This window comes from Zonotrichia leucophrys, chromosome 9 (genome assembly GCF_028769735.1).
Source record: "Zonotrichia leucophrys gambelii isolate GWCS_2022_RI chromosome 9, RI_Zleu_2.0, whole genome shotgun sequence".
Classification (NCBI taxonomy): Eukaryota; Metazoa; Chordata; class Aves; order Passeriformes; family Passerellidae; genus Zonotrichia; species Zonotrichia leucophrys.
Window position 1 is genome coordinate 11,283,082 of NC_088179.1, and position 20,159 is coordinate 11,303,240.

Here is a 20,159-nt window from a genome sequence, read left to right on the forward strand (position 1 = left end):
AGCCATCCTGCTAAACATAGACACTGCCTTGGCCTTTGGTGTTGCAACAAACTATTGGATACTGAAGGACCCAAAATGTTGGCTCCTTCTGCTGAGTGAGATGCTTTTGCCGAGAACGTGACTTTAGTCAGCCTTGGTCATCACCCAGCAACGGGGTATGCCAGGCCTCGGTGCTTAGAGAAAGTTGGATGTTTGGAACTGAAAGTGAATTAGAAATGGTGTGATTTTAAGGGCAGCCAGGCACACAGACAACTCTTTTCTAAAGTACATTTATCAACAGCAGTGGCCAGAATGGCACAGTAGTAAAAGCTACTATTCAAAGCTGCTCAGTATTTATTTAGATTGTGGAATAAAGTTCTTTCTATTAACTGAAGAACAGCTGCAAAGAGATGCACAAAGAATCTGGAAATCTCTTGACAAACATTTACACAGAAGGTGATGATAAACAAACAAGACCTAATACCTAGCACAATGCTTTTATAGGACATGTTTTATTAACAGCTTTGAATTTTTGCTCTGCCTGTCAGGAGAATCCTTTATCCTCAAACCTCTCAGTGCAGATTTACTGTAAAATGTAGCTCTCTATTTTTAATCAGAGTATGGGGAATGAAGGGAATCATATATCCAAAAGCATTAGCAAGTAATGCTCAGCATCTCTGAAGGCACATTTATTGAATAGTTCAGTTTGACTGGGAACTTAAATGGCTCTCTCTGTTTTGGTGCTGATGTATTATGGAATTATTCTCACATGCTGATCCAGGTTTATTCATTGTCTGCCAAGAACTGAATATTGTAGTCCTTTCACATGGGGAGTAAAAGCAATTCTTTTTCCTGTTACAACTTTAAGACATTGTCAAAAGACAGTGTATTACTTAGGGAGGTGGTGCAGCCAGTTCTGCTCTCAGTGTGGCTGCTGATGGTGCTGCAAACACCTGCGCCACCTCTGTGCTGGGAAGGGCTGTTACTGCACCAGGCAACTGGGAACTTGTAAAAAAACCTCATCCTCAGAAAGGGAACACCCAGCCCTCCCTGAAACTCAGAGCTTCAGGTGTTTAAAAAGGAGACAGCTAAAATAAATAAGACATTTCCAAAAGTGTAGGTTTCATTCTTTTAGAATAAAGTGAGGAAATATTCAGTCTTTGCCAAGAATTTAAAGATTCATTTTGAAAGGTGTTGTGTATGAGTAAATGCAGTAGTAAAATGAGAATTATTGGTATGGATTTCTGTTAAAACTGTGTTTTGACATATAGACACATTTAGCCATAAATTCTGTTATTAGCAGGTCATATTTTTAAGGCTTTAAGAACTTTTCTTAAATTCAAGATAGAGTTTCAGTAGGAATAAATGTTTTAATATAATTTATTTGTTAAATAAAGGAAACAAGAATTATTATTAATAAATTTAGTGGATTCCTGGGATACGTTTAGGCTTTTTTTTTTACAAAAGCTCTTATCTGGTTTCTTGTGACACAGCTGATTAATGTTGCTGCATTACATGGGAGATGGAAGTTGAGCCTTTTTAGGTAGCACATGGTTATTTCTGATAGTGTATCTTACTACATGTTTTAGCAACAATTTGCAAATGTTGTATAAGCCATACATATTCCTGGAATAAATCAACTGGTAGTTATATCTGAGGATGCATCTTTTCTCTAAAAATAGAGTGACAAATTATATTTCCATTATGTTAAATTTTATCTGAAAAAGAAAAGCACAGATCTGATGGTATTGCTGTGAGGAGAGGGGGAAAATTATGGGAATCCAGTTATTATGGAGACAAAGACTGATTTTTTTTCAGAAGAAGTTTCATTCCTACTTTTATTTCAAAGTTGTCATTGTAAGGGAATTAAGGTGTAAGGGAATTGTCATTCCCTTATACACCAAGAGTCCTGGTCACTGTTAAGAGAACTTCACAATGTAAATTATGGAGAAAGCAATAAATAATTGAAACGTGGTATAATATGTGGCAATGATATACAGCAATAAGACTGTAGAGATCTGAGTCATGTCTTCTGCCCTAACACTGTAAAGCATTATGGCAGACAAATGTAAATATATGGATGTGAGCTCTTTCTGATTTATGCCATTTTTATGTATCTTGAACTGAATGGATGATAGATTTGTCTTTTAAATACAAACTGTGGGTAAGTTGGTCTGTACCATATAAACCCAAGAATTTATCTCTAGGATAAGACTGAGCTGATTGACCTTGAGGAGTTTAGAGTTGCATCTCCTGAAGTAATCATAGGAACTGGACCCTATTTCACAGAGGGAGGAGGGGACACAAAACAGTGCTGTGAATGAGATTCAGTCCATCCAAATAGATTCAGAAATCACATGCTCTTCTCTATCAGTCTCTGAATGCCTTCAGTTCAGTTAAATACATTATCTGCTGGATAATCATTTTATGATGAAAAATTGGCAAAAAAAGCATACTCTGCTTGTGACTGTTTGCTTGACTGTGCTGTTTTTGACATTCTCTCCTGAGAAGGTTTAACTATACAGCAACTTGTAGTTTCTGTAGGGAAAGTCAGTGTAGTCACTGTGACCATTCATATATTTTAATTTCCCATAAGCACTATTTTGACAAGGTGAATACCTTTAGTTGTTTGGATTAACTGAGCTGGCACTGTGCTTTGGATTGGACTGACAGTGGTAGATCTGGTTCCCTGGAGCTCTGGGGAATCTCACAGAGGAGTTTCAAGCTGCCCTGGGAAGGTGCCTGAGCAATGTTTGTCACAAAGGGCTGCTGTGAGACCAGAGCCCCTCTTCTGTGCTCATAGCCATGCTTGCTCATTTCCCAGGCTCCAGCCCTTTCTGTCTGTAATTGATGGCACACAAACCCTTTCCAATAAATCTCTTCAGACACAATCATACAATTTTTCTACTTGCAATGCAGTTTCCTTGGTTTTGTGAGCTGAACCCTCCAAACTAGCTTGAAAAATACCATCTTTTTCTTCTAAAGAACCATGGGGATAGCTGCAGCTCAGAGCTGCCGTTCAGACACAGGTGCCAGCATGCTGGAGGATTACACCAAGCAAGCTGGGGTCATTTGCCACAGCTCCATAACTTTGCTCAGCAAACTCATCTGCCAGAGTCCATACGAGTGTCAATTGTCATGAATTACCTACACCTTTGAATACAATTACTTAGCAAAATTAATTAGGACTAAAAAGATAAATGCTGGTAGCTAAGGACAAAAGTCCACACTGAGGGGTAATAAATTAGAAATACAATTAAATATCTTTACTAGAAGGAGAAATCAGAGCCTCAAGATAAATTTGTAATTAAAGATGTCTATTTAAAATTTTATCTCTGACCTCCTCATAATTTATGAAGATGTATGTTCCAATGTCAAGAAATTAAGTGTAAATTATGAACCTAATAGCTTTATAGTAAGAAAATCGATATCCTGATTACAGACTCAATTTATATTATTGATAAAAATGTCTGGCAGATCTGATGGGATTCAGAGGAAATCCTTAGAGATAAGCATTTCAAATCAGTAATGATTGTCTACTTTCAGTGTCTTTGGTGAAATCTATTGTACAAGAGTCTAGAGAAAGAAGCATGTGCATTGAACAGTATAAACAGTCAATATGAGAGTCAGCCCCTCACTTGTGCTCTTGGGGGGCTTTGCACCTCTGGGTAGCACTAAGGAGCAGAAGAAATGCCCTAGCATCCAATTTATTTTCTTGTTAGTGAAAGCACTTCACAATCTTAATTTAAAAATTCCCTTGAGAGCTAAACCACGAGGGGCATCTAGTGACCCAAGCTCTCAGACTGCACATTGCTCCCAGCCTTTTCCCCTTACTGCATTCTCAGCATTATCCCTTATCTCCTGTTACAGAAACCCAGACTGACTTGCTCCCCAAGATCTACTGAGAAAGCTCTTCCTCACCCACGTTTCCATTGCCACACAGAAAAACAATTGCTGACTGACAGTGAAGAAGTGGCAAACCTCAGAAAGATGACTGATAGTGCCAGAGTGTATCCAAACTGTAATGGCCTTGATTGACATTATGGGACATGAGACATGTCATAAAGAAGAATCAAGCTGTCACAGAAATAGAAAACCTCCCCACTGTACATGGATGCCTGCATCCGTGTTTATCCAGTGCACTTGTGCTCTAGTCCTTATTTTGTCTGCAGTTTTATCTGTGCTCTTTGTAAAAGCCCCAATTTGGTTATCTTCAGCTGCTATTTTATAGCAAGAGTCTGACATGAAGGCTTGTAATCAGACATCATTTTGTAAACAAGGAAAACATGCTATATATAGAATAAATGATAAGGAATTGTGAATTGCAGGCCCATCTTGATACTGAGGATTTCTGTGGTGATCTTGCAAATCACAGCAGGGAGTTCTGAATGGATTGTGAAGTAACCAGAATCAATAAGCAGCATGAGTGCACTCATTATTGAAAGTTGGGTTTCAAAAAAGCACACTTGGAAGGACACTGCATTTAAATTAGATCCTTTTTACTCCAGTTTTCTATGTCCCTCTTCCTTGTAATTTAACCTCCCTTGCAATTCATTGCTCTTTGTGAATACAAGTGACTATGAAGTAATTAAAAAATATAGTGAAGAAAAATATATAAAACAATGCATAATAAATTAATGCCTGAATGAGGCAGCAGTGGAGGAAGATTTTTGCAGCATATTCTCATTATAATCAGAAATACACCATTTATTAGATGTTTGTGTAGTAACTACAGATTTTAGGATGAGGGCAAAGTCTGCCTGTATAGCTCTTTCTTCAGCAGCAAGGAGGATGCCATTAGGATGTTTGAAAGGAGCAGTAGTGAAACAAACTCTCAGGAAACAAGGATGTGTCTGACCCACATCTGAGTCCATAACAAACTTAGGAAGGACCCATTCCTTGTGGTCTGGAGCCTCTCACAGGTGCATAACCCCTCCCTTTGTGCTAAAGCTCATACAAAGCACGCCTGTAAGATTAGGAAGTTGTAAGGATGTAGTGGAGGATCTGCAGGGATCCTGTTCTGCTGGTGCTGCACAGACAGTACTGACCTGATCTGCAGCCAGGTGAGCATTGGTGTGGTGCCTCCCCCACACACCCAGACCGTGAAGAACACCACCAGCAGGGCTGTGGTGAACATCATCTGCTTGGGCTGCGAGTCCGTGTCGCGGATGGCCAACGCAAACGCGATCGCACCCCGCAAACCTGAAACCAGACAAGGGGGAGGAACTTAATGAGACAGAGAAACAGAATTTTAATCTTTTCAGTCCAAACCCAGTTCCAAGGGCAGAGGAAATTTTCTGATCATAATCCTGCTTATAAAGTGCTGAATCATGCTAAGTGAAAGGATGGGATTTAATACAGCAAATTTGCAAAAGTGACCAATGAAAGTACTCTCATATTCACATAATAATCACACTTTTGCTTTACGTCCACTGAATTCTTTATCTTGAATAATTGCAAATTAGGTGGTGATCCGAACTTAATGCAGGTTGAAAAAGAAATCTATATTCTGTGTTAAGTGGGACTACTCATGACGTCAGAAGCAAGTGAAAAAGAGGGTTGGCATTAAAATCTGTACCTAAATATGCTACTCATTGCTTCCTTGAAAATATGAGCTATATTCCTTTCAAATCATTTAATGTTCGAAGACTAGTCAGAAAAACATGACTTAAAAACAATGAATAGTTTTTCAAAGATGATTTTAAATACCTAAAAGGGGATGCAGAATAAATTAATGTACTTGAAATTTTATAATAGTTGTAGAATTATACACCCACAGAGACTGAATAAACAAGAAATTACAAAGGTGGTGAAAACAGCTAAATGAGTTTTAAAAAAAAAGCCCCATAGGTAGAAATAAAGGGACTAAATAGGTCTTGACAAAATGCCATGTTTAAAAATTGAGGGGGAAAAAACCTGCTAGTGCCTGCAGCCCTCAGGATGCATAATACAAATAATACTCCATATTTTCTAATGCCTTTCATTTATCTATTTAAATGTACTTTATTGTTTTCCAAAAAACTTTCACAAAATAATTCTAGAGAGCAAAGTCATTATGTGTATACAATACATGCTGAGTCCAAAAAGTACCTTGCAAAGTATTGAGAGATTAAATCTAGTAATCAAACCTCTTGTAAGGCACTGATGACATATGCAGAATCATTTAATTAACTGCTAAATGCAGCTATTTTTGGCCTAGAACTCAAAAGCTCTTTAAGATTACATAGCTAGAATGTGAATTATTTGGTATAGAAGCTGGGCTTCCAATTATTTGGTATAGAAGTTTATGCAGGGAACAGCACAAAGCCATTTCTGCAAGGAAGGAGCAGACTGGGGTTGCACTATCTGAAAATACTCCGTGGCAGCAGGTTCAAAACCCTGCAGGCAGACACAGGGCTCGTCCTTGGCTTTGCTTTTGTGTAAAAGACATCTCTGAGGATGCAGTGCTTTACTATTTTCTAACGGGGAAAGACTATAATCTCATTTTAAGCTGAGGAGGGAATGAATGACTATTGAAATGGTCTTTATTTCAGTGGTTATAGTGGTAATGTGGATGACTGGAACAGCTACATTTCACTGGAAAACAATATTGCTTCCCACAGTTGCAGCAGACCTTTAATTTTAGATCTAGAACACCTCTTTTTGTAAGAGGGGAAATATATATATACACACATATATATATACATATAAAAGTTAATTAGTGTGTCTTCTTGAGCAGTGGACTGGCTGTTTCTTCAGTTCAGAAAAATAGTGAGTGACTTCTCTGTATTTTTCATTTATAAAGGACTAACATGGTCTATAAGAGATAATTCAGTTTCAACTAAAGAAAAATAAATAATCAAAGTAAGCAACTAAAGTGGTGGGAAGCAGATGAATACACTTAAAATGTAAAGACAATGAGAAGCAAGGAACACTGCTATATGTGTATATCTATATATATGTATGTATATATCTCTCAAAATACTTTCCAGGTAATAATACAAGTGAAGGAAGGGAATTTTAACGACCTCAGATAATGTTGAACTACTGAAATGGTCTGAAGTTAAGGAAGATTAAATTTTCTGTAGAACTTCAGGGAGAACTGCCACCAAAGCCCAGTGGGATGATTGGATGCAGTGGATGTTGGTAGCTCAGCTACCCCTGGACAGAGTGGGGCAGCAGAAGGACCAGCTCTGATGAGCCATTAGCAGAGATTCTCTCCCCTCATCCTTCAGAGGTGAATTGTTGGCAGCTCCACATCTGTGTTAATCCATTCATCCTTGGGCTGAATCACAGATTTCCTAGCAGATATTTTTTTGTGTCAGCCACTAGGGATTCATCTTTAAGCAATACCCTTTAATGGGTCAGAGCCTTCAAAGCAGAGCAGCCCAGGGTTAAGCCCCAGAGTCCCCAGAACAGAACCTGTGTGCCCTGCAGGGCTGTTAGCCATCCTCTGCCCACACCCCACACAAACACCTCTCCAAACCAAGCCTCTGAAGAGCCCAGGAGGGCTGCAGTGTTTGCTGTTTGTGGGAAAAGGATCTGCCAGGAAAGACTTCCTATGGGCAGCCCTGGTGTTTTGGTTTCAGCCATAGTTTTCTGTTCTTTCCTTCCTTGCTTTCTTTTCTATTTAGCTGGTTTCTTCACGTTGCCACTTCCCACCTCTGTGTATGAGTGTGTAGATGTAAATGCCTGCACAACAGCTGTCTGTACATGGGCCTCTTTTGGCTTAATTCTGCATTTGTGTTCATCCTTTCAAGCTCCACTGATGCTGTAATGCTTATATTAACACAACCACCCCTGTAGCACTGTGTCCCACAAGCCTCTCTGTTGCGTATTTATGTGTTGTAGAGAAGAGGAGAACAGAGTAAAAAGTAAATAAAGATGCTGGGAGAAGAGTGGAAGATGCTATAAAGTCTAAGACTTTAAAATGTTTCTTTTTCACATGAGCAGAGACTGCTGGACTGCTCACTTTAGCTGATGTTCAACTTAATTTGAGAAGCCTGGGCTTAATTAGTCCTTGTATAAAGGACTAATCAAATTTTCATTTCCAATGGAATGTTTTCAGGAATCATGATTAAAAACAGTTGTGGGAAGTGAATCCACCCTCTGTAATGTATTTTTAGAGGAGTGGTAAAAGCAGATAAAGAATGTGATAAATCAAAATACTCCAGCATAATCCACCTCCAAACCCAACTCTTCCACCTTTTCTCAACTGTATTGATATGCATCAAAAAGCAGAACTTAGTGACTTCAGGAGAGTTCCTTGCAGGGTAAGGTTTAATCAGAGGCTAATCAACAGTGTACTTGCCTGACCTTAATTGCTTTTCTCAGCAATCACTTTGGTGATTGTGACAGTAAAACAAGCAGTAAATGTTTGGTGGATTTGGTAATAAGACAGAAAACAAAACTAACCCCAAATTCCTTGTTTTCCACACCTGAATGTGTGATGCTGTGGTGAATGAAGGCCATTTCCCCCTGTGATCAACAAGAGCCTGATGCTGTGCCAGAACAATGAAGATGGTAAAACCCACACTGAAGTGGTGGATGCCCCATCCTTGGAGACACTTGAGGTCAGGCTGGATGGGGCTCTGAGCAACCTGATCTGGTTGAAGATACCCGTGCTCATTGCAGAGGGCTGGACCAGATAACCTTTAAAGGTCCCCTCCAGCCCAAATTGTTCTATGACTGCTGCTAAAGATCTTTGTAGATAATTTCCTTCAAACTCAAATTCAATGTCTTGTTTACTCATCAGAAATGTGTCTCTCTCCTGGCAGCCATTGTCCCCTCTGTTTATCACTATATGCAGTTTTATCAGTTTATAGCACTATGAATGTTATGGGTAACTAAGCACAAATCTTGGTGCATCTTAAAAAAATAGAATTACACAGAAAATCAGTGTATCCTGTGAAGTGTGCAGCTGCTGGCAGCATGAGAGACAGTCTTTATTATTATAGCTGCAGATTATGCCATTACTATATTATAATGTAAACACATTTTTCTCTACAAAATAGATGGGGTTTTATCTTTGGAAATAGATAAAAATTACTTTTCTGAGAATTTTAGAAGCCTGAAATACTACTGTTTTAGTTCTCAGCTGCCAGATTGTCCTAGAAAGCTAATGTGTGTGAGTTCTCACGTTCAGCTGCAGGCTGCTTTCTGCTCCTGTTCCGTGGAGAATGAAATTTGACTGCAGAAAACGAGGACAGAAAAGTTAAAGAATAAGAGAGATTTCAGAAGGTTTTCCATCCTGTACTTTAGCTGATGCAAACCAAAAGCCAAAATGGAGCCCAGGAAGTAGATACCAAATGATATGAAGCTATTTTTCATGCTGCTGTCTAGCTGGCCACCTGCTAGGCTTACCAGAGACCTCCAGCTCCAGGTTGCCCATGGAACAATGGCAGGGAGCAGTTGGGCTGAAAGGCAGCTCCTGCTGGATGTGTCATCATCCCTCACCCGCTCTCGCTGGAATTAGTGACATTTTCAGTGGCAGCTTTTAGCAGGAGGATTGAATGGGTATAGAAATGAACTGCTGTGTTGCTCTCCGGAGGGTTGGAATTACATAGGCACAAATGAGGCCCCCTGATGTGGAGTGCTCCTGATGAGGGAGCTTGAAATGCAGCACATTGTATTTCACTCGTTATCTGGCTAAATGGATCTCTGTACATCAAGGCTGTCAATCAAGAACTTTTATCCATACAAATGTGGAATAAATTTTTGCATAAAAACCAGGAAAATGAAGCAAAAAATGTGCTGATTTTCTAATTTTAGAAAATTATATCATCAATAGCGTAGGGGTATCTGTATTTCTGTCTTTTACTGAACAGATATTCTTGGCTTATAAGTGAGTTTTTCCTAACTAGCATTAGAAAGTCAAGTGGAATTATTTCTAGCTTGTACAAGTAAAAAAATATGTAATCCAGATGATCCCTAACAGTTCTGGGGATGATGTGCAAATCAGACTAGAACATGGCTCCCTCTTCTGGATTTTATTTTTTTTTTTATTATTCTACAAGGTTAACAAAATCAACAAAATTAAATATCCAGCTGGTATACATATGAAAAGGTCTGTGGAATTGAAATTATCTCCTCTCAGGTTTAAAATAAGATTGTTCCAGAAGTTTAATGAATTGCCAAAGACCATGTTTGATCTGAGTGTCAGCACTAACACTGTCCAGGCTGGGTATTTATTTGCTGCTATGTAAAATACTCTGAGGTATAATACAGGTGCCTCTAAAACAGCACAGCTTAAAAACATGGTATTCCCAAATTGTCATGGAAATGTAGACAGATGGGGGACAATGGATTGAAAGATAATGGTTTCCAAAATGTTAATTAAAATAGGGCAAGAGCACAGTGAGGTTGATTAGAAGGGATCCATTTGCTTCTGTAGCTTTGGAGAGATGACCTTGAGTTTTAAGTTAACAAATTCTTTGTGATAGATGACTATTTTTTTCCATTCATTAAATGTGGACAGGAGAAATACCAAAAAAGCTAAAATAGCTCTTACCTGAAAACATCATCATGTGCTGAAAGGTCCTGGGAATCTTTTGTTTTCGTCCCAAATTCAAAAGGAAAGAAAGTGGGTATATGTTGGAAGCTCTTGCTACAAAAACTGCCACCTAAAATGTACGATGTTGAGGAAAATAGTGGACAAACTACTGAAAAAACAAGAATTAACCCAAACATTTCTCTAAAATTATTTTTAAAGTGTAATTAAACAAATATGACATTATCTTTTTAACTTTTACATGCCATGTTGTAATGCTCCCTGTGCAGTGGCAGAGATCTGCCTTCCCCAGACATCCTGGTTTTATATTCATCACTATATATCTCACTTCAATCACTCTACTTCTACTCATCACATTTGTGTCACATGTGACTTCATCTTCAGCTCTTCAGGGAAATGCCCATCATCAATTGCAGAGAGAGCATTATGTCCTTGAGCAGCAATTTTCAGAGAATAAATGTACTTTTGGACCTGATTATTACTTCCTTATTTCCTGGTGATTCATATTGTCTATACCCAGCACTTTTTGCTTTTTCTTCCCCTTCTCTGCTGAGGTTCTTCTGATGAAGTTCTTTATTACTCCTCTGTGGAGCTATCCCAAAAGTTGCCTTAATTGGAGCCATGAGGCCATTATCAGGTTTAGAGAAAGGCAGTCTGAGCTCCCTGTATATGCTTTTTGCACGTTTTTTTGCCCTCCCCTTGTCTTGCAGCTCAATTATGGCACTCCCAGTCTGAGCAGCCTGGACTGGAGAGCAGGTGAAGGGTTTGGGAGTTGATGTCTGAGTCCCAGCAGCTGCCCCAGGAGCTGCCTGCAGCTCTGGTGCAGTCCTGATTATTCATTTAGAAATTACATATAACAATTACTGCACATCAACAGTGTGCTCCCAACTTTCAAAGCTATTACAGTTCATTTAAAAGTGATAAGCAGAGGGCTGCTGCTCTGAGCCAAAAAAAATCATTGAATAAATTGTCAATGTGAAAAGAATCTATACTGCTCTATGAGTAAGATTTATTGAGAAACCATGGCAGAATTAAAGACACAGAGCTTTTCTTACCTCTTAAGCACATGATGGGGTATAAATAATTCCATGTATGCCAAGATACCAAGTATAAAGAAGGAAAGATTTGAGCAAAGCTGCACTGTGTGGTTTTTAAGGGCTTCATATAATTTAAGTAGTTTTGGGGAAGTCCTGCTTATGGCACACATCTGTCTGGAGGCAGCTCTCCAGTTTGTGGATCTGCACTGGCTCCAGACAGGAAAAGAGGTTTTGTGTTGCACCTGTCCCCACAGATGTGTCCCAATACTTATCCCGATTTCCCACCCCACTTGTAAACCACTGGCAAACGTTCCCCAGCTGGCTTAAAGCTATTTGCCTGTAGCAGAGGAGCAAAACAGCAACTGTCCAAAGAACATGTGCTTACATGCATTGGGGCAGTTATTAGCATATAGGCAATAGGTTATTGTGCTTGGAATTGACAATTTACTGATCTTTAGTATTCAAGGAACTGATTGGTTTCCTTATTGACTTCTTTTTTTCACATGGAACATGCATTCTTTTTATGTATACACACACACACATACAGAGATATGTACTTTAAAGCAAAGGATACAAGAGCACCAAATATGAAAAGAGGGTTGAAGATGTGATTTTGAAATGTAAATAGTGCGAGTCCCATGTAACAGAAGATGACATTCTCAGCCAAAAAATTCATGAACTCGAACAACTTAAATGAGAGAGAAAGAACATAATTATGATTCATGTCTACAGCAAACTACTGATTATCCCAGGTTCCCTTGGAATACAGAACTGTTTAGATGAAAGGAACAGAAATTGCTGCTGTTTCAAGGGTGGATTTTAAACCCACCTAATTTGCTGACAAATTAGACACAAGGTGTCTTTTAGCATTAAAAATCATAGTTGCTTGCAGGTTTTTCTCTGATTTGTATATGAAAGCTTGACATAGACAACTGGTAAAATACATAAACAGCAAGTAAGTTATATGAGCTTCAGTGCAAACTTCAGGGAAGCTGAGGGAAATTAGCTTCACTCATGTTTACAGGGGAAGCCTGGGAAATGGCTCCTGGTAACACCAGTGGCTGTGCAAAATGCAGTCCTGGGTATGGGTACACCAAGGCCTAGAGAGAAAAATAATCCTAAATGGACTTTTAAGAACTTATCCCTTTAAAATATAGCACAGTCTTTCTTATTACTATGAATATTGTCTTGCAGATGGAAATTCTTATTGCACTGTATGGACATCAATATCAATACTAATTTCAAACCAAACTATTTAAAATGTCATTTAAAGGTATTATAAAATAAGCTTAAAATGCATGAGTAGGGTAGAATTTCTTGTGGGAAAAATCAAGCAAAGCCAGAATATTCGTTTGCCTTGAGGGGATGTTTTTGATTATATTTGCAACTGATTATATTAAAACTAATAAAATAAATTTTCCTATTTAACTACATCTGGAAAAAATCAATCATTGCTGCCAAATAACCACAGAGAAGAAAAAGGGGCATTTCATTTCTGAAGTCACTTTTGAGCTCAGGATTCCATGCTAACAATTCCTGATGCAGAGTTAGGACTGAAGTTTGTCAGTCTGTCTGCAACCAGCCGTACATCACTATCCAGAATGTTACTATGGAGATGTTTTATTTGTCCTCAGTGGGCTTATGTATTTTTTGTAATATGTTTGTGCTTCTAAAAATAAATTTCCAGTAACAGTCACTAAAATTTAACAAAGGAAAAATGAGAGCTGTCAAAATCATTAAAACAAATTTCAGAGGCAAAATGGCATAAAACCCATTAGTATATGGGAGGATATTTTGGACCCCATGGCAGCACCATCAATTATCCCAAGAACACATTCCATAGCCCTCATTTTGTGCTGCAATATTGAACAACATTAAAACAAACACAAAAAATATTTGCAGTTTAGCAGTCTTAAATTATTTGAATTAAATTTAGATGAGAGGAACCAGTCATCAAAAACTTCTAAGTCTGAGATCTTCTAACTCATAGAAATTATGATAAGTTCTTTCATTTCCACTTGGGAGCAAACATGATCCCATGTCTTTGTGGGAATATCATCTGATGCATTGTTTGAAACAACAGAAAAATGTATCAGGAGTGCCATGACAGGATCTACGTCTCTATAAAATAGATATCTGTGAATATATGAAAATATTTTAAGGGAAGGATACTGCTATGAGGAGCCACAACTGCATACTTTAATTATTGGGATGAGATAAAGTACTCCACTCCAGGTTTTAAAGCTGAATGATATTTTGTTTTTCATTTAGAAAATCTTATTCAAGACTCAAAAAAGATTAAAGTAGATGTACTATATGCACATTTTAGAAACACAAATTCTTAAACTAAATTCCCTTTCTTGTATTTTCAAAACTTCTGTTAATATACATTTTTTGAGGAAAAGAGATTTTTTTTTTCTATATCATTGCCTTTGCTCTATACTTTTTCTCAGCAATCTTACTAAATTCAAGCTTTTACTCTTGCCTGGAGTGCTTTCTTGGTGTAGTTGATTTTAAGCTTCTCACCCCTTGTCTCCCAGCAATCCCATCAAGATGGAATCTTTATGGACTTCTTGCAAATCCAGTTTAGTGCATCTTTTTCATTTCCCCACAACCTTACCTCCTTTTACTCACTACATGCCTCCTGCTTCTTCCTACTTCAAACTTCCAGGCTGATTTCAGTAAATTATTGTTTAAAGAGAAAAAAAATTCCCTCATCCTTGTCTGGGTGTTTGCACTCAACATGAGCAGCACATTTTTCCTTTGCTCTCTGGGTGAACGTGTCGTGTCCCACAGCACAGCCCTGCTGGTTTCCTTGGCCTCTGCTCACAGTGGGTGTCACATTTGCAGCCACAGCATCTCTGTCAGATGCCTCCAACGTTGGAATCGAATTGCTGGACATAAATCTTTTTGCTACCCCCTGAGCAAATATAACCTAAATATTTTTTTGTTTCGATGAGCTTTTTTTTTTTTTTTTTAATATGTATCTTTGCTGAACTGTGCTGGTTTTTCCCCTCTTATCTCTAGTTTCTCTGTGTTTTGATCTTTCACTATCACTGCTTGCTTGCTAGAAGATTAAATCCAGACTACTTTTCTTCCTTTGTGTTGCAAAAATCCAGGTGTTATTTCAATAGCTAAATTAGAGCAGGCTCCACTCCTTCCTGTTCCAGGCACAACCATGATATGATCTATTATCAAAGCTTCAGCTCCTTAAAATGGTAAAACTAGCTTGTTAGCTTAATTCAGAATCTTCTGTGTTCCCTGCATAGTTTGCTCTCTTTTTAAAAAATCTATCACTCACTCATATGACACATTTATTCACTGACTGCAACTGAGTCAAATTTCTCACAATAGAAAGAATTAAATAAAACAATTGCTTCAGAACTAGTTATTGTCATAAAAGGAGTGATATCTGAATGCTGTTTCCTGGAACATGACATTTGCTGATATAGCATAAAAATGACCCACTGTTCTCTTGGCTTTACTTTTATTAGTGTATTTAAGTGCAATGTTTTATGCAGTGCTCAGCTTCTGTGTTTTGTTCAACAGTGATACAGAGCCCATGGAGAGATTCCATTTAGCACTTTACTGTCAGTGCTGTGCAGCACGAACCCCTTCAGAGCAAAACAATTTGTTGTAAAGAGATCTTCTGAAAACCATGTTAAGAAACAGCTTCCATAGGAGCTTTTTTCCCAAATTTCAGTCAGATGCCTTTCAGTCAGATGTTTCTGGAGTTGTTTTAAAGAGGAGATGTCAAGACCTTTGGATGAGAAGTAGAAAAATGGGAGCAATAGATTTCAGCTGGAATTTAAAAATCCCTGGGTGCCCCAAGGAGTGGCACCATACACAGTAGGATGTGGGTGACATCCTCTCCTGTCTGAGGGGCCACGAGCCAGGGCCGTGCTGTGGCCCAGGGGCTGCTTAGATGTCACTCAAAAATTCTCAGTATTTTGAATATATGTACTTGCAAGTGGGATTACTTTTGTGGGAAGGAAAATTTAGGATTAAAGTCCTGGATTCCAAGTGTTTGCAAGTATTTTCTCCATAACCATAAATTTTCTTCCCTTGTCACCCACAGACTACCAACCTCTTTCTACTCTAAATGAAATTGCCATAAAGTGCTTATACACCACTATTAGTTTTCCCAGGGCTACCAGAAAACCGTTTTAACATAGCAATAAGACATTTTTTTGTTATAAAACTAATAAAACTAAACCCCCTCATTTGTAATGTGGCATTTCTAACTCTCCACAAAGTCTATAAATGTGGTTATATTTTTAATGTAAGAGCTGTAATAAATCACCAATGCCAGCACATTGCAGAGTAAAGCATTAATTACAAGAACACCAGTTCAGAACTAATCCGGGCACTTGGTTTAGGTGTTTAGCTCAGTGAATTACTGAGAATGGTATTTGCTTTGCTTTGGTAATTTCCTCTGTAAGTAGTGGTTATTACTAAAGATTTATAGTAAAATTGACATAATATTTATGTATTTAAAAACACATCATTCATGAAATATGCTTTGCTTTTCTATTACTCTCAGCTGTTGAAAGTTCTAAGAGAGATTAAAAATTAGAAAATTCTTTTTTAACCTGGGACATCATTCTAGAAAATGCCCCTTGCAGTTCAGTTCTCACTGGCAGAGGAAGGAAGCAACCTGTATGTTAAGCCTTGCTGTAGCCACTGAGTTTATCTTAGATCAATGTTTTATTTTAACTCAAGTGAAAAAATTGATATGATATAAAGACTGCATTAGTTTTAACTTTTCAGTGAGATAAGGAGAGCATGATCTTTTTTCCTCTCCATCCTTTTCTCCTCCCCCACAGTTAAGTTCCAGCCAATTAGAGCTATAATCTATGCCAGAGTGGCTTCTGGTACTCAATTTATTTTCTAGAACCACTTATATTTTCACTGAGTGTTAGAGAGATTTTCTAGGTAAGTAATTAATGCACCTGGAAGATGGAACACACTAAGTACCAATCTTACCTGCAATGAAAATAGAATTCCTTAAAGGAGCATCAAAAGGAGAAAATGAACATAATCATTGCCACAGTCCTCTTGTGGCTGGGGAGATGGAAAATGTAAGATTTTTCAAATACTGATATTTTAAGGAACACTTCTCATCTCAAGAGAATAAAGTTAGTATGACAGGACTGGGTAAAAGCAGAATGGCAAACAGTATTCCTTCCTCTTGAGGGAACAACATTAGTACAGAGGTATTGGGTAGAGGCTGAATTACATCCTCAAATTCCTTCCAGCAAAATTGACTGAATTTTAATCAGTGATGGCAATATTGCATTCGTTCACTTGATTTAATATCTGCTGAAGGAATGTCATCCACCTCTTGCAGGTACCTGCAGGCCTTCTGTAGCTGCACTGATTTAGCCAAAAACATGGGAAATGCCACCTCTCTGGGGGATGCACCCTACAGGGATATATTCCTGCATCAAAACAGGAGTTTCCATACTCCAACAGCAGCTAGGAAGCTAGGATGTAAAATTGAATATAGCTTTAAGAGAGATCTAAGGGTGGCAGAGCTGCTAAAACCCCAAGAATTCAGTGTTAAGTGATGGTTATAGAATTTATTATCTTTGAATAATTTAAAATTTATTATCTATTTAAATATATCACAGATTTCAAAATACTCCATGAAGTCAAGGATATTGATAAATTAATAATTGATGAAAATTACTTTTCCTTAACTCTTTTGAATTAAAATACCATGAGAATTCAAGCTACTATAATTTTCCTGAGATCATAGAAACCTTTATTATAGCGAAATTGCTTTATTTTATTTCTCTTCAGATTAGAAGTTTCAAAATTAGGAAGAGATTTGGATTTGAACATTTTTCTTGAAAACTTACACAGCTATAATGAATGCTCACAGCATAATGATATAATGCTCATTTCTGCATATGCTTAGATGAAAGAATCAGCAAAAGTAACTCAAATTCATGATAGAATATAAACTTGTTTATGGTGTTCATTTTGATATGCAAGCATATCTGACTCTCAACTTGCAAACACACTAGCAGAGAGAAATTCTTACAGGATCTTCAATATCCTGGGAAAAATTCTGGTCTTTTTTATCAGTGGACTTTGCTACTGAATTAAATGAATTTCAGCCCAACAGATTTCTGGAAGACACACAATAACTTTCTATTTCCCTATAGATCTGAGAGGTTTAAGGGATTCATAAGGCCTGAGGAAGAACTAGGAAAGGGAAAAGATCTGAAAAAAACCAGTAGCACCAAGGGGAAGGAAAGGCCAGCAATATTTTGCATTTGCACGGTATGGCTTACTCTTTCTGGCATAATCTACTCACCATCACCAAAGTTCAGCTTGGGAGAAGCTGGACAAACTACTGGCACAGAATACACTTCTGACCACCAACAGCAAAGCAAAACTGTTGGCCTCAGATATAAAGGCAAATCCTACTGTTAAAATTATCATAGGTCTTGAATGGCTTTGCTTAAAAAAAGAAGTTTAAAGCAAAACTGTTGAAAATTAGGCAGCCAATAAGAATTTGGTATTTAAATTAAATGCTGTCTTCAATCAAATTTGGATCTAGCTCTGGATCATTAGTCTTGTTAAGTTGCTTAGAAAAGGGGATTTCTGCAAAGTTGCTTGTTTTTTTTTTTTTTTTTCCCCAAATGTGTTCCAGTATCTCCTTTTCATGCAGCACAACCAACTTTTGCTACTGTACAGCACCTTAAATGGTACCTAAAAATAACCCCAGAATGACCCCTGAATGGAAGCTGCCACCAAAAGAGAGAGGTGATGGGGCCTGTTCGTACAGCTTCTCAGCCAAGTTCTTCTTTGGTTCACAAACTAGAAACAACATTTCCAAAATGCTTATTTATCTTAAATTCCTGGACTGAGATGTTGCAGGCACAAAGGAAGGAGTGACCCAGTGCTCTGTTGTCTCAGGATTATGTGCTCAGGGATTCCTGCAGTTCAAACTCGCTGAGTTTATTTGAGCAGGACTGGTTTCTGCAGGGATTAAGGAAGGGTTCTGCTCCAGATGGGGCATAATAGAGTGCAGCTGGAAAATTGTTTGATGGGATATAAAGAACTTTTCACTGGCCTGAAAATAGTGGTAGTACTGGAATAACTGTGTTGAGGCTCAATTTGGACATTTTTGTGAACGTTGATGCCTCTTCCATTCCCTGGTAGAGGCAATGATGGTAATGGAAAATGAAGAGAATGTTAACAGCTTATGCTGTCCAGGATTAAGTGAGTACTCTCATGAAGCTGAAATCAGACTCTGTGTAGAAGAAAAAGAATAAAAAACAGCCAGATAATAATAACATCACTGAAAATGAAGCTCAAGGATGTATTCTGAACAGTTCAAATGATACTTTCTTGGAATGTTCTTTCTGGGCTGGCAAATCAATGATCATGTGGAAGTGGGGACATAAACAGAGCATTAAGAACTATGTGGAATAATGGTTAAAAAAATAAGCAAAAGAAAGAAACAAGTGGTGGCTTTGAGAAAGCAAACTTCCAGTAGCAAAGGAGACTTAGCTGCTTTAAGACATGACTTCTTCTTCTGATCAAAGAAAAATAGTAATGTTGTCAATTTAATATAGTTATCTTTAAAATGACAATGACCTAATAGATCATTTGCATCTCTGCTTTTTTATTAGAATTAGAGGAACTGCTGCTGATATTTCAAAATTAAAGCACAAAATCAACCTCATCTCTCCCTTTCATTCCTCTCAAATGTGCTTTTATTTTTTCTGTGATCTGCCACCAGAGTCCTAACCTCTTGCAAGCAATTCAATTTCTAACAAGGGAAAATGCAATTTATTCTATTTCAATTTGCTGAGAGGAAATATACTCTAATACTAATTATTGAAGTGTGTCCTTAAAAACACACTTCAAGTTTCCTTTCTTTCCAAGTTTTGGATGTTGGAAGAAATTCAGTTAGTCTTTGACATATTAGGAATTAGTGACTTATATGGGGGCCTTTAACCTATCAGGACTAAAAGCAAAAGGTTCTTATGAAGTCTGTGGGGTCTTTTCTTCATGACTATGAGATTTCACTGCCAGTCTGACACTACAGAACAAATACTTGCTCTTTTTGCATCTGTTCTATTGACATGATATTGCAGCTCCTACCTACCAATAGTAATGTTTCCCTTCCAAGTTTGTAAAACTAATTCTGTGGAACAATAAAGCTGTAGAACTATAAAATAGGAATTACTCTATTTTACCTAAAACAGACAGCAGTATCAGTATTCACATGCAATTTTCTGATGCTGTGTTGTTGTTTTCTTTATTCGGGGCCTAATCTAAGAGAAAAGAGTTTTTACTAAATAACTTGTTGAGTTTCTGTGCAACATTTACTTGTTCAAGGTTTCCCATATTTACACTGCTTTGTTTATAGAAGCTGGGAATGGACACAAGGCATTACCAGTTTCTAACCCAGGCAGAGCATCCTCATGCTGAGAATTGCTCTTGATCTGAGCAGTGTTGAATAGTATGATTTCCTCATGATATTAAGCTCCTTTTGCTTTTCTTTAAGACCTATTATGGATGAGTCACCTTTTATCTACATTACCTTGGCAGAATGCCACTCTGGAGTTACATTGGGCAGAATTATTTGCAATTAGTCTGCAATTCTAATATCAGTATCTGAAGCAGGATAC

General features: G+C 37.8%; 1 protein-coding gene and 1 long non-coding RNA gene across 3 annotated transcripts in view; one reads left to right on the top strand and one right to left on the bottom strand.

The window, feature by feature from the left end:
- Positions 1–10,406, top strand: part of LOC135451736 (uncharacterized) — a 36,878-nt gene extending 26,472 nt beyond the window's left edge. For both annotated transcript variants that reach the window (XR_010441423.1, XR_010441424.1), the window contains exon 3: positions 8,426–10,406. This is a non-coding gene — a long non-coding RNA (uncharacterized LOC135451736). The remainder of the gene's footprint in view (positions 1–8,425) is intronic.
- Positions 1–20,159, bottom strand: part of SLC9A9 (solute carrier family 9 member A9) — a 174,725-nt gene that overhangs the window by 64,263 nt on the left and 90,303 nt on the right. The window contains exons 10-12 of the mRNA XM_064721191.1: positions 12,080–12,193; positions 10,469–10,580; positions 5,028–5,181 (exon numbers count right to left, since the gene is read on the bottom strand). Coding sequence (XP_064577261.1) covers positions 5,028–5,181; positions 10,469–10,580; positions 12,080–12,193 — 380 coding nt within the window. The remainder of the gene's footprint in view (positions 1–5,027; positions 5,182–10,468; positions 10,581–12,079; positions 12,194–20,159) is intronic.